Source organism: Pseudorca crassidens, chromosome 15, assembly GCF_039906515.1.
Source record: "Pseudorca crassidens isolate mPseCra1 chromosome 15, mPseCra1.hap1, whole genome shotgun sequence".
Taxonomy (NCBI): Eukaryota; Metazoa; Chordata; class Mammalia; order Artiodactyla; family Delphinidae; genus Pseudorca; species Pseudorca crassidens.
The window spans coordinates 60,328,425-60,342,311 of record NC_090310.1 but is presented as its reverse complement, the minus strand read 5'-3'; the positions used below and the strand labels follow the sequence as shown (position 1 = coordinate 60,342,311).

Here is a 13,887-nt window from a genome sequence, read left to right as displayed (position 1 = left end):
AGCTCTCAGGAGACAAGGAGTAAGGGAATCAGGACAGATCAAGGGAAGGAGCTGAGCAAAGCTGTGTGTTCAGCTGGGGTCTAGCCTCTGCCTGATCCCACAGGGAGCTCTGGAGAGTGAATGAACCACAGACTTGCTCTGCCTGGAGGCCAGAGGACTGGACTTTTTATACCCCATATCAGTTAGCAATTGGCTGTCAGCTGACTTGAGGAGAGGGGAGGGGTGTAAACTCCCAGACATTTCCCAAGATGGTTTCCATCAACCACGGGTCCCTTGGGAAGGGAGAAGCTGTGAATGGTAAGAGCCAACATGCATAGCAGCTAAGGGACAATGCCACGGCCAGACAATGGAGATCTGGGTAGACCACCCACAGCACACCCACGAGAAAACTGACTCAGAGAGAACAAGAAACCTGCCCAGTGTTACCGGGGTAATAACCAGCAGAACAAGGTTTCAGGCCCACATATCCAGACTCTGAATCCCCAGCTTACTCTACCCAAATCCACCAGCGACCAGCTTTGGTTGCTGTTTCACGGGGTGGCTTGCTTCTCAGAATGTAAAGCTCAAGGGTCAGGGAGCAGCGAGGAAAACTCTCTGTGGCTGCTACATTGCATGCACAACCTTGAGAGGCTGGAAAAGGGGTGGACAGAGGCAAGAATTTGACAACCTGGGACTCCTTGTCCTGGACTCCATCACTGATGGGACTGTTGGTGGGGATGTTGGGTGATGAAACTCTACTCTGCCCTGCCCTGCCCAAAGTTGGGGCTCTCACAGCTCTGTTGGGAAAATCTGCCTAGTGGTGGCAGAAAAGCCTGGATGGGGAGCCACTGTGAAAAGTGAGAACCTGTGCTCTGCAGACAGATCAGGTTCCAGGTGATGCCCACTTAGAGCACAAAGATGGCAAGGCAGGCTGGAGGTGGGAGGGAAGGAGGAGGACCTTTGTTGAGTACCTCTCATGAGTCAGACCCTTTATTCCTGTTTTAAATTAACCTAACTATTCCTGTTTTAACCTAACCTAACTATGTAGTGGCTACTAGAGCCGTTTTACAGGTGAGGAACCTGAGGTGCAGAAAAGTTAAGTAATTTATCTGTGGTCACAGAGATAAGTAAATGATAGAACTGATATTTTCGGGCAGACTGGCCTAGCTCCAAACCTGTGTTCTTTATACAAGTAAAAAGATCTTGACCGGGCTTCCCTGATGGCTCAGTGGTTGAGAGTCCGCCTGCCGATGCAGGGGACACGGGTTCGTGCCCCGGTCCGGGAAGATCCCACATGCTGTGGAGCGGCTGGGCCCGTGAGCCATGGCCGCTGAGCCTGCGCGTCCGGAGCCTGTGCTCCACAACGGGAGACCCCACAGCAGTGAGAGGCCCGCATACGCAAAAAAAAAAAGATCTTATTTCCGGATAAGAATATCAGGGTAATGACGTCCGTTCTCAGAAGTCAGTCATTGTGTCATGTTCATTAACAAGCTGATGGAGTAGTAACATTCCCATGTTAGAGATGAGCTGAGACTCAGAGAGGTTAAGTGACTGGCTCAAAGACACCCTGCTAGTAAGTGGTGGAGAGGTTGCTTATTAATACCAGAACCTCTTTACAATTTTTCCTGCATTTAATGTGTAACTGCCCAGCTGGGATAGCTGTGCTTACACTAGGTGTTGGGCAAGCTGTTGGGGAAAGTTCACACTTGAGAGTAGATTCTGCTCAGCCAGGCCATTTGCCAGTGCTATAAAGTCATGGTTTAAAATAACAGCAACAACGTGGGAGCAGCGCTGAGACACAGGATCGGAACCGACTCCGCTGCTCTCACCACCACCACCACCCCCCGTCCCTTCCCTCATGCCAGGTGGGGCACATGAGGGGACAGCCCTTGGAGAACGGAGCCAGCAGGCCCTCTGCGTCTCAGTCTTCCAGCCTTACCAAACAGAGGCTTACGCTTGGCCTTGGCCCTGGGCATCAGGAGAGGACTGAGCTCTGACCCAAGGGACTGCACCCCCAAGCAGAGGAAGGCATGTGTCTGGGTCTCTAGCTGAGGTTTAGGTGAGAGTGTGGGAGTGCCAGCCGGTCAGAGGAGGGAGACATTAGCTCTCAGCCGAGACCAGAGGCTCTGTCTGAAAGAGGTGGCTTTTGGAACCAATAAGGTCCAGGAAGCATCTTGTACATCTGATTTCTCACAGCTGGGGACACTTTCCTGGGGTCGAGGCCTGCGAGGCCAGAACTGTTCATTCCCTGCCCCTGCAGGTGACAGGTCCAGGAGGAGACCCTCGAGGAAGCGGACTCACAAAGCCGAGAACGCGCCAGGCAGGCGCCGAGCCCCGCCTGGACAGAAGGAGCGGGCCGGGGGCAGCCCGGGGTCGGGGTCTCCCCGGAGGAAGCAGGCAGAGCGCAGGGGACGCAGAGAGCAGCTGGGGGAACCGGAGCGAGGCTCGGCAGAGAAGACCTGCGGAGGAAGGAGGAAGAGGGACGGGAGAGCTTCCCTCAGGGAGCACCGAGCACCTCCAAAGAAGGAAAAGGAGGTGCCGAGGAAGGAGGAGATGTGGAAGCAGCTGAAGAAACACAGGTGTGTTGTGACCGGGCTTCAGGCGCGCTTCAGTCCGCGCTCTCCCTCTCCTTCCAGCCCTGCTTCCTCCCTTGATAAGGGCCAGGTGTTGTCTTCCCCCCTCATTCTCTCCCATAAACGGGCGGCCCCTGCTCTCTTTACTTAGTCCCTGCCTTTGCCCCTGCCAAGCTCTTCGCGGTTGGGGGTGGAACTGGGATGAGGGTCACAGCCATCCCAGGTTGAGGGGCCACTGCGCACTCTCGACTCAAAGCCCTCCTGGAGCACAGGTGCAAGTGGAGCTCTGAGTGGGGAGGTGATATGGCAGCAGGGTGAGAAAAGATCCCAATTCTCAATTTCAGCTGGTGACTCACCACAGCTCTTGATGAGGAGCTGAGAGAAATTAACAAAATAGGATTTAGGAGTCATTCCAGGGCTTAAGCACACCATTTCCTAAGGTGACCTGTGTCCTCTTCTGTGAAATGTGGCTTTGATCTAGAAGAACTTCAAAAGTTCTACCAGCTCTGAAATTCTAGGATTTGGGGGTTTGGTTTACTTGCTGTGTTTCCTTTGTTCCATTAGCATCTGCATACGGGGGTTAGTGGATAGAGCCAGTTTATGGAATCAGCAAGTTGGGATTTTAGTTTCATTTTTTGCTACCAATTTTGATGGGACATCTCCCTCTCTTTGCCTCCCTCTTCCACTTTACTTTGCATCACTTCTCAGGATGTTTTGATGTTTTGATTGATAATGGGCTGGGAGGCTTTGGAAACAGAGATACCAGGACTATGGCAAAGAGCTGATGCTCCTTCCAATGGTTTCTAATAAACCTTCCTTGCCCACACCCTCACTCAGGTGTTCCACTGTACATCTCCAACTTTACAGAGGAAATTAAGGCCCACAGCAAGGGCCACTGATTTCTTCTGTCACCCCTGCCAGCCATCCCTGGCTCAGTTAGGGCTTTTGTCTACTGTCTGGTTGTCCGTAGACCTGAGCTAACAGGGTAAAGGGTGCATGGTGTCCTTAGCAACTTAGAGAGAACTTGAATGCATCATTGATGGGCCCCAGAGTGTCCGGAACTTTAGAAGGAGGCGGTCCCATCCTGTCTGGGTGGCAGATGCAAAGTAAGGGATGCAGACAAGGACCCATTTGTGCCATTTTCAGCTGAGTGTCATGGCAGGGCATAGAGATGAAAAATATCCAGTCCTGTTGCTCAGAAACTGACAGTCTAGCAGGGGAGGTAGGACATGGGCATCAGCTATCACAACAAAAAGCAGAAGGCAATATGTATGCAAGAAAGGATTTGATAAAGAGCATGTTGCTGGGAGGCTGCGGTTCCTCCACGAGGAAGGTAAATATTTCGTTAAGACTTTAAAGCCCGGGTGGAATTTGAACAAGCAATGACTGAATGTCCCACCCCCCTACCACCACCCAAACTGAGGGAACAACTTATGCAAAGACTCAAAGGCAGATATCCTGGGGGGCGGGGGGGTGAGATAAGGCAAAATGTCCCTGTGCTCTAGGCTTTCCAGCATTTAAGAGCTAGGGTCCCCCCGCTTCTCCACCTTATTCCTGTGACCTCTCCTTGCTCCTTAGGAGTTGATCAGAAGATAAACTCACAGAGGCAAACTGGTCTCGAAAACCCGTGGTAACCCAAGCCCACATCCTGATATTTCCATTTATCAAACGTGCTAAAAAGGCTGCACAGGCAGAACACTTCTCCAGCCCCTCCCTCACCCCCTGTCAGCTGCTGCCATCTCAGCTGAGAGTCAGTGTTTTTATGAGTGAAGGAGGCTGTGAGTAGCACAGACAAGAACTTGGATTTTGTGGCAGATGAGCACACAGTCTTGTCTGTGAGCTGGTGAGGGTCATCACACCCTCCAGCTGGAAGGTCTCTGCAGTTGTGCTGTCCCATACAATAGCCACTAGCCACATGCTAGGCATTTGAAATGTGGCTGGTGTGACTGAGGAACTGCATTTTTAATTCAATTTAATTTTAATCTGATGTTAATACCACTGAGTTAAAAAATTTACTGAACTTGGACAAACAGATGTAGTTTTGTTTTTTGTGTTTTTTTTGCGGTACGCGGGCCTCTCACTGTTGTGGCCTCTCCCGTTGCGGAGCACAGGCTCAGCGGCCATGGCTCACGGGCCCAGCCGCTCCGCGGCACGTGGGATCTTCCCGGACCGGGGCACGAACCCGTGTCCCCTGCATCGGCAGGCGGACTCTCAACCACTGCGCCACCAGGGAAGCCCCAGATGTAGTTTTGAAGTTGATTTAACTTTGAAGCCAAAGCATTTCTTCTGGAAAAAAAAAAAAAAAGACAAACTAATTTTGTCAGTGCAGATGTGAACACCAAAGGAAAATGATATTATGTTACTTTATTCATTTACAAGGAAACTTTTAAGTATGTCTAAAAATTTGGATATGTAAATCTACTTTTTCAACTAAATTTTATGAAATCCAAGTACAGATTAAATATGTTCAATGAAAATTTTGTGCCTGAATTGACATCCGTGTTGAGTACAAGATGAACCCTGGGTTTTGAAGACAGTACAAAAAGAATGTAGAATGTCTCATTAATAATTTTTACACCGATTACATTACTGTAATTATAAATTATAAATTTTTCATATACTGGGTTAAATGAAATGTATTATTAAAATTAATATGTCCATGTCCGTTTATCATATTAATATAGCTACTAGAAAACTTAACGTTACGATACATGGTTCACATTATATTCCCACTGGGCGGCCCTGCACGAGCGAGGGTGTGCAGCGTGGGGGGGACTCAGGGGCATGGAGCTTGAGGAGGCAGACCACGAGGGGCCCTGGGCTCCAGGAGGAGAAGTGGCCTCCTCTGCCAGGTGGGGGGAGTCGCGGAGGGCTCTGAGCGGGGCAGGCCTGTGTGGGCGGGAGCTGGGGGCATCTTGGGTGGGCCCCTCACATCCCACAGTGCCCCTGAGGACCCCGGCCTCCTCCTCACTCCCCTCTGCTCCACCCCGCCTCTGCTCCAGGTCATCCTCCTTGGCCTCCAGCACCTCTGGTGGGGAGTCTCTGTCTGAGGAGGAACTGGCCCGGATTCTGGAGCAGGTGGAAGACAAGAAGAAGCTCATCGCCACCATGCGGACCAAGCCCTGGCCCATGGCGAGGAAGCTGGCGGGGCTCAGGTGAGCAGTGGTGGTCGACCAGGGCCCTCCCCGTCCAGAAGGCTCAGCTCCTCTGATGGGCGCAGGAGTCCCTTCCTCCTCTCCACTCCAAGGGGGCTCAACAAGAAGGGGGGTTCACCCTCCCACCCTGCTTTGGTCACGTCATCCCCAGCACGCAACTGGCCATCGGGCCCTGCTGTTGGCCAGCACCGAGCGGGGCCTGGCGGAAGCCAAGGAGGATCGTGGCCCTCCGGCTACGCACCCCCCTCCATTTTCAGGTCACCTCTCTGTCCCGCGCCCCATCTGGTGGCTTCCGCGTCTCCCTCACAACCAAAAAGACACGCCTTCCTTGGGGGTGAGGGGGACTTTCCATGACCCCCATCTCAACAAGTTCAGACCTCTTTTGTGTTCCCTAAGCACTAGAATCTCTCCCCTTGTCACACACTCACCCTTACAGTGTGGAGAGCAGGCGGAGGGGCTGTCTTAGCTACACTTGTGTCCAAATGCCTAACACAGGGCCAAGCTTGCAGTGAGGTTCCATGAATATTGCGTGGCCTGGTGCCCACGCCCCTGACTCCTATTTGCAACTCGGCTATTTCCCTGGTTTCCATATGACGAGCCAGCCCACCATGCATTTTATGGCTCTTGACTCTCTGCTGAAGTTTTGAGAGAAGGGCAGGACGTTTTTCCTGAAAAAATCCCATTCAGTGTTACCATCTTCCCCCAAGTCCCACCTCGGTCTTTCTGCCACAAGACTGGAATGACTCCCTCCTTCCCTCTGTGTAAGAAGCCATTTTCCCTGGTTCCTCTCACACCTGATTTTCCTCATTGCTCAAGTCAAATGCCTCGCCCCTTATCACATAGAACAGGTTGGCAGACATTTTTTTTTTTTTTTTTTTTTTTTGCTGTACGCAGGCCTCTCACTGTTGTGGCCTCTCCCGTTGTGGAGCACAGGCTCCGGACGCGCAGGCTCAGCGGCCATGGCTCACGGGCCCAGCCGCTCCGCGGCATGTGGGATCTTCCCAGACTGGGGCACGAACCCGTGTCCCCTGCATCGGCAGGCGGACTCTCAACCACTGCACCACCAGGGAAGCCCTAGCAGACATATTTTGACGTTCAGCCTCACTGTGTCTCGGAGGCACAGCAAAGATGCTGGCTGTGCAAACCCTGACTAGGAAGGAGCCTGGTAAACAGAGCTTACTCCACTGTTTTGCAAATTATTACGTTGTCTACAACTCAGCTGCAGGAAGAAATGCCTCCCTGCGGTGCCTCCAGGCCAGTGCTGACCAACAGAACTTTCTGGGATGATGGAAATGTTCTAAATCTGCGCTAATAGAGTAGCCTTCAGTCACATGAAACTAGTGAGCGCTTGAAAAGTAGTCAGTGCAATTGAGAAACTGAATTTCTGTTTTATTTTAATTTATTTAAATTTAAGTCATCACAGGTGAATGGTGGCGACAGTTTGGGCAGTAGCTACAGCTTCATGCAGCAGGCTGTCTGCCTTCCCACCTCCCTTTTTCTGAGTCTCTTCTCCCTGCTCCCCCAGAGCCGAGTTCTTCCTCCTTCCATCTGTCAGTCTAACAGAACCTCACTCCAACTCAGGTGTCACCGGAACACATCTTTTATTAACAGTGGAAAAAGAGCAATGTTGATGCTTGTGGAAATGAGCTCTCCAGCTGGCTGGAAGTCTCAGGGACCATGAAAATCCCTGAGGGCCATTCAGCTGCCCTGAGGAGAAGTCTGCATCTCCTCCAGGCCTGGGGGCAGAGTTCCTGCTCTTGGTGGGGGTGGGAAGTGGCTAAGGCCCTAGAAGCTAAAAAGACTTGTCTCTCCCACTGGAGCAGGTCTCCCCTCCTTCTCCCTCTTGCAAGACTCCTTATCCCAGGCTCAGGCTCTCCAGCCTCTGGGTCTCAGCTCCATTGGTGCCTCTGCCCTCCCACCTGGCTAGTTCCCACACTCTGAGACTCAGGCCAGGTGTCCCCTCTGCAGGGAAGTCCCCATTGCCCCTCCCTGCATTCAGGCTGAGTTAGTTACGGCCTCTCTGACCCCTAAGGCCCTCACTTGACTGGATGCTCTTGTTTGCAGAGCTGTTTTTTATTAATCTTTTAATATTCTTTTTTTAATATATATTGCCAACATTTGCTGGGTGCTCCCTATGTGCCAGGCACTGTTCTGAGCGCTGGGTGTGTAACAATTCATTTAATCTTCATAATCACCCTTTGATGTAAGTACCATTATTATTGCCCCCATTTTACTGATGAGCAAACTGAGACACAGAGCAATCTAGTAATTTGTCCAAGGCTAAACAGTGAGTTTAGTGGTCTGGCCAGAATTTGAACTCAGGAATTCTGCCTCCAGAACTTGCACTCTTAAATTATAACTGCTTCTCTAGGATTACTAGACATTCTAGAATACACCCCTTTGCCTCCTGTATGATTTCCTCTTCTGGCAGTAAAGTCTTCAATTGCAGATCTGCAGATAACATGTCCAGACTACATCTTTTTTTAGAAGCAATGGTGTGGGGACCCCAGTCTCTGGCCCACTCAGGCAGCTGGCATAGTTGTTGTAGACAATCAAAGAAGGATGGCAAGGCATAAAGAGCAACAGCAGTGAATTGGGGCAAGCCTGCCTTCACACCTCTACCATATCTGTGTGGTTTGACTGGCTATTCAATCCCCTCAGGCTGGATTCCTTCCCTTAACCTCTCTGAGCCTCACAGCTGGCTTTTGTAAAGTAGGAATAATAATATCTACCTGCAGAGTTGTTCTGACAAATAAAAAATATTTAAGTACCCAGCATATAATATGCAATTAATAGATAGTAATTATTGCTATTAAAGCTTGAACATCTTGTTCCAGACACTGTGCTGAACCCTGAGAGATGAAGATGGGGAACAAAGATGAATCAGAGAAGACATTATTAACGCACATCATTAATAATGACATGAGGCAGGCTGTGATGTTGGCAAAAGAGTTTCTAGTGCTCATGAGTCAGGGATGTTTGCTTTAATCATAGAATTAATCAGGTATGTCACTCAGCTTTGTCAGAAACCTAATGTGTTAGAAAATTACCCAAAGTGAGATCTGAAGAATTCCACTTCTAGGAAGATGGAGTAGATATACTTCTCCATAGTCTTCCCACTAAGTACAACTGAAACCATGGATATTATGTGTAAAGCAAACATAAGAGACTCAGAAAGGTGGAGAGAAGAAAGGCAGACTGGCTAAGGACCTCAGGGTCAAATGAATGACAGAGCATTGAGTTCCAATTTTCCTTTTTGCCTGTATATCCAGACTGGATATTGGAGAAGCTGGCTGCCCCCAAACACTGACAGTCACACACAAAACACCTCAAGAAAAGTCTGCTGTCTCCAGCCAAAGGACCAGAAAAGGGACAGCCTGGCAAGACAGAAGACTTGTAAACAATAACAAACCTACTCCAGCCAAACATCATAAACAAATGAGCAGCTGTAGCCCCAGCCCTGGCAGCAAAAGCCAAGTGGAGAAGCCTACATTTCCTCCCTTGCCAGGCTGTAACATGGTGCCCCTAACACCCCCATCAAATGTCAGAGAAGGCCAAGTGAGGAGCAGGGACTCTCATCCCCACTGGGCAGTGTAATGAGCCCTCTCTCTCCCTGGGGTGTCAGTGGAGACTACATGGGGAGTCTGAAATTTCACCACCACCTGGAAGTAACAAGGCATCTCTTCAAGCCAGGAGGATATGAGTGGAAGGCTTGTGGGAGCCTGAACTCCCATCCCTGCTCAGCAGTAACAAGGAGCTCCAGCCCAGCCCCAGGTATAAAAGGAGGCCAAGTGAATAATCTGGACTTCCACCTAGAAGTAAGCAGGCAGCATCCCCCTTCACCTACTGGAGCCGTGTCAGAGGAGGCCTGCTAAAACACAAGATTTAAATAAGATCCAGAGTCTCATAACATAGTATCTCAAATTCCAGGCTTCAGTTGAAAACTCAGTCATCATACCAAGAACGAGGAAGATCTCAAACTTGAGTGATAAAAGGTAATCAACAGATGCTAACATCAAGAGGACATATATGTTAGAATTATCTGACAAAGATTTTAAAGAAACCATCATAAAAATGTTTCAGTGAGCAATTATGAACACATGAAACAAATGAAGAAATAGAAAGTCTCAGAAAATGAATAGAGGATATAAAGAAGAACAAGTGGAAATTTTAGAAGTGGAAAATATAGTAACTAAAGTTTTTTAAAACTCAATGAATGGGCTCAACAGCAGAATGGAGAGAACTGAGTAGAGAATCAGTGAAAGTGAAGGTAGAACAAGACAAATCAACCTGAACAATAGAGAGAAAATGGTCTGGGGAAAAAAGTGAACAGAGCCTCAGGGACATGTAGGATTATTATAAATGATCTAACATTAGTGTCTCCTCCAAATCCCTAGATGATGAAAGAAGAAAATAGAGTCTCAAAAGAAGAGAAAGAGGGTGGAACTGAAAAAGTCTTCAAAGATATAATGACTGAAAATTTCTCAAATTTGGCAAAACTTACAGATTCAAGAAGCTAAACAAAACCCCAACAAGATAAATCCAGAGTAATCCATGCCAATACACATCATGGTCAAACTTCTGAACACTTATAAGAGTCAGAGAGAAACAATGCATTACTATAAAGGACAAACAATTAGAATGACAGCAAATTTCTCATCAGAAACTATAGAGGACAGAGGAGGTGACATAAAGATTCTTCAAGTGCTAAATGAAAAGAATTGTCGGGGCTTCCCTGGTGGCGCAGTGGTTGAGAGTCTGCCTGCCGATGCAGGGGACACGGGTTCGTGCCCCAGTCCGGGAAGATCCCACATGCTGCAGAGCAGCTGGGACTGTGAGCCATGGCCGCTGAGCCTGCGCGTCCGGAGCCTGTGCTCCGCAATGGAGAGGCCACAACAGTGAGAGGCCCGCGTACCGCAAAACAAAAACAAAACAAAACAAAGAATAAAGGAGAAATCAAGACATTCTGAGATGAAGGAAAACTAAAAGAACATGTCACCAGCAGACCTACCATAAAGTATAACTAAAGGAAGTTCTCTAAACATAAAGGAAATGGTAAAAGAAGGAATCTTGGAACATCAGGAAGGAAGAACATGGTGAGAGCAAAAATCTTGGAAAATACCATGGATTTTCCTTCTCCTCTTGATTTTTAAAATTATGTTTGACAGTTGAAGTAAAAATTAAAACACCACCTAGGGCTCCCCTGGTGGCGTAGTGGTTGAGAGTCCGCCTGCCAATTCAGGGGACACGGGTTCGTGCCCTGGTCCGGGAAGATCCCACATGCCGCAAGCGGCTGGGCCCGTGAGCCATGGCCGCTGAGTCTGCGCGCCTGGAGCCTGTGCTCCGCGACGGGAGAGGCCACAACAGTGAGAAGCCCACGTAACGCAAAAAAAAAAAAAAGATAGCAGGAGAAACTATGTAAATACCAGACAAAGTCAATTTCAGAATAAAGAAAATTACCAAGGACATAGAGGGACACTACATAATGATAAAAGGGTCAATCCACCAAGCAAACAGGACAATCCTAAATGTATATGCACCAAAGAGATCAGTGGTTTGGATTCTACAGAGTATTAATTTTCCAGTGCTACGTAATAAATTACCCCAAAACTTAGTAGTTTAAAACAATAATAAACATTTATTATCTCCTGTTGGTCAGTAATTCAGGAGCAGCTTAGCTGGTCAGTTATGACTTGGAGTCTCTCATAAGGTTGAGTCAAGGTGTTGGTCAGGGCTTCAGGCTTCAGATGACTGGGGCTGGTGAATCCACTTCCAAGGTTACTCACACAAATGGATGGCAAGTTGGTTCTGTTTGTTAGTAGGGGCCTCAGTTTCTCTCCATACAGGCCTCTCCACAGGCTGCTTCACTGTCCTCATAACATGGCAGCCGGCTTCCCACTGAAGAGGGGGATTTCAAGGGGGAAGTCACAATACCTTTTACGTCCTAGTCTCAGAAGTCATAAACTGTCACTTCTACCACCTTCTATTCATTGGAAGCACATCACTAAGTCTGCCCTGCATTCAAGTGGAGGAGAATTCAATTCCTTTTTTTTTTGGCTGCGCCGCTTGGCTTGTGAGATCTTAGTTCCCCCACCAGGTATTGAACCCAGGCCCTCAGCAGTGAACACGCAGAGTCCTAACCACTGAACAGCCAGGGAACTCCCCAGTTCTACATTTTAAAGGGAGGAATGTCAAATAATTTGCTGACATAGTTTAAAACCACCACATATGGGAAGCCAGGCATGCTTGGTTAAACTCAACTGCCCTTAAATTGATTCAGTGACACCTCTAGAACAGATGCCATCACCTGACTCATCTGAATTTCCACTTAGAGTGAGCTCAGCCTCTGTTTGATCTTTGTCTCCATAACTGAAAAATAAAAACTGCTTAGGGACAAAGGGAGACACCAAACCAACATAGCCCAGATCACCTTCAACCTCTTGACCACCTCCAACCTCTAGCCACCTCCCTTTGGCCACCTGTATTCCCTACCTTTGTCTGGTTGTCTTCTGGATTTCAGGCTGGCTGATACATTCTCCCAACGTTCTGCACGGGACGGCAAAGCTCTGTAAGGATGCCATCAAATGCGGGCTGCCCTGTGTCTATTTATACCTCTGCATCTCAAAATTAAGTGTGATTTTGAATCTGAACTCCTTCACCAGGGGGTAGTTTTTGGAAATATGTAGTCTCTGTGAGATGCTTTGGATCAACTTCAGAGTATTCTCATTGTGGAAGGCGGCATTGCTGTGCCCCTTGTCCAGACCCCTGGGGAACAGAAGTCTCCTCACAGCAGCCCCCTGGGCTAGGAAAGAATCCTATCAGCTGCCCACTCCAGGAGCTGCTGTTTCCCCAGAAGGAGAGGGGTGACTGCCTGATAAATGAAATTGCTGTGCTTACATGACATGCATCCACTCGTTTAAGTCTCATAACATTGTCCCCATTTCTAGATGAGAACTGCCACCCTGAGAGGCACAGAATCCTGCCTGGCTCTCTCTGGCACTAAAGCCACACAATACACCCCTTCTCTCCCAGCAGTAATTGCTGGCCACCCTGACTGTGTCTTCCAAACTGTTATTTGGGCCCTTTTATCGACAAGGAGGGTCTTTCTAGGGCAATGTGAGGGACTGCTGAAGTGCTGTCTTCTGCTGTGGATGGCTGCCCAGGAGAGCCTTGCCTCAATGGCTTCCTCCTCTCCTGAGTGTTGGAGGGACCTGAGGGGTTGCTAATCACCTGCCAAAAGTGACCTTGAGATCCAGGCCCCTAGAAGTTTCCACAAAGCAAAGGATCTCTCTTCTTTTGCCTTTTTACTTCATTTACCACACACCATCTGGTTTGAGGAAGAGGAGAGATGAGCTTGCAGAAAGTTCCCCATTTGAAAGGAGGGGACAAGGAGGGGACAGAAGCACCCTACAGAAGTAAGATTTGCAGAACTGTTAGGGGAATAAAAAAGAAGAAGTAAGATTTTCAGGGAATTAATTCCCTGGCGGTCCAGTGGTTAGGCCTCCACACTTTCACTGCCGAGGGTGCGGGTTCAATCCCTGGTTGGGGAACTAAGGTCCTGCAAGCCGTGTGGCGCAGCCAAAACAAAAAAAAGTAAGATGTGCAAAACTGTTGGAGGGGAGGGGAAGAAGTAAGATTTGCAACAGTTGGGAAGTGCAGTGCAAGAGCCAGTATTTCCATAAACCAACTACTATCTCTAGTAAGAAGAACACTGATCACGTATGACATGTTTAAAGGGGTTTGCCGTAAAAATGTTAGTTGTGATTATTTATGTACTTTCAGTGGATCCAAAAAAGCTTGCTGTGTCCATCAAAACTGTTAGACCAGCTGTTCTCTTTGCAGTGAATGGTCCTCAGAATTTGCACCCAGCGCTGGGCAGGGCCCTCTGTTCTCCTGAGGGCCCTCTGGGCATCTGGACACAGTCTGGACATTGAGAAGAGAAGCATTTGGTGCCAGGCTCAATGGCGCAGGCATAAGAGTTGGCCTTTACTTTTGAGAATTTTTATCAGAAGTCTTCAAATCTTACTAGTTATCACATTTAAATTCACAAACCTCAAATGCTTAGGAGTCTCTACCCACTCATAAGATATAGGAAGAGGACAAAAATATGAATTTCATGAAAACATTCTTTGGTGTCTTGGAGTCATTGGTAGTCACAGATAACTCACTGCCAGAATGAG

General features: G+C 48.6%; 1 protein-coding gene across 1 annotated transcript in view; it reads left to right on the top strand.

The window, feature by feature from the left end:
• The first annotated feature begins 248 nt into the window (after positions 1 to 248).
• Positions 249 to 13,887, top strand: part of TMC2 (transmembrane channel like 2) — a 62,384-nt gene continuing 48,745 nt past the window's right edge. The window contains 3 exon segments of the mRNA XM_067708497.1: positions 249 to 297; positions 2,240 to 2,558; positions 5,555 to 5,707. Of these exon segments, the coding sequence (XP_067564598.1) occupies positions 249 to 297; positions 2,240 to 2,558; positions 5,555 to 5,707 (521 nt within the window).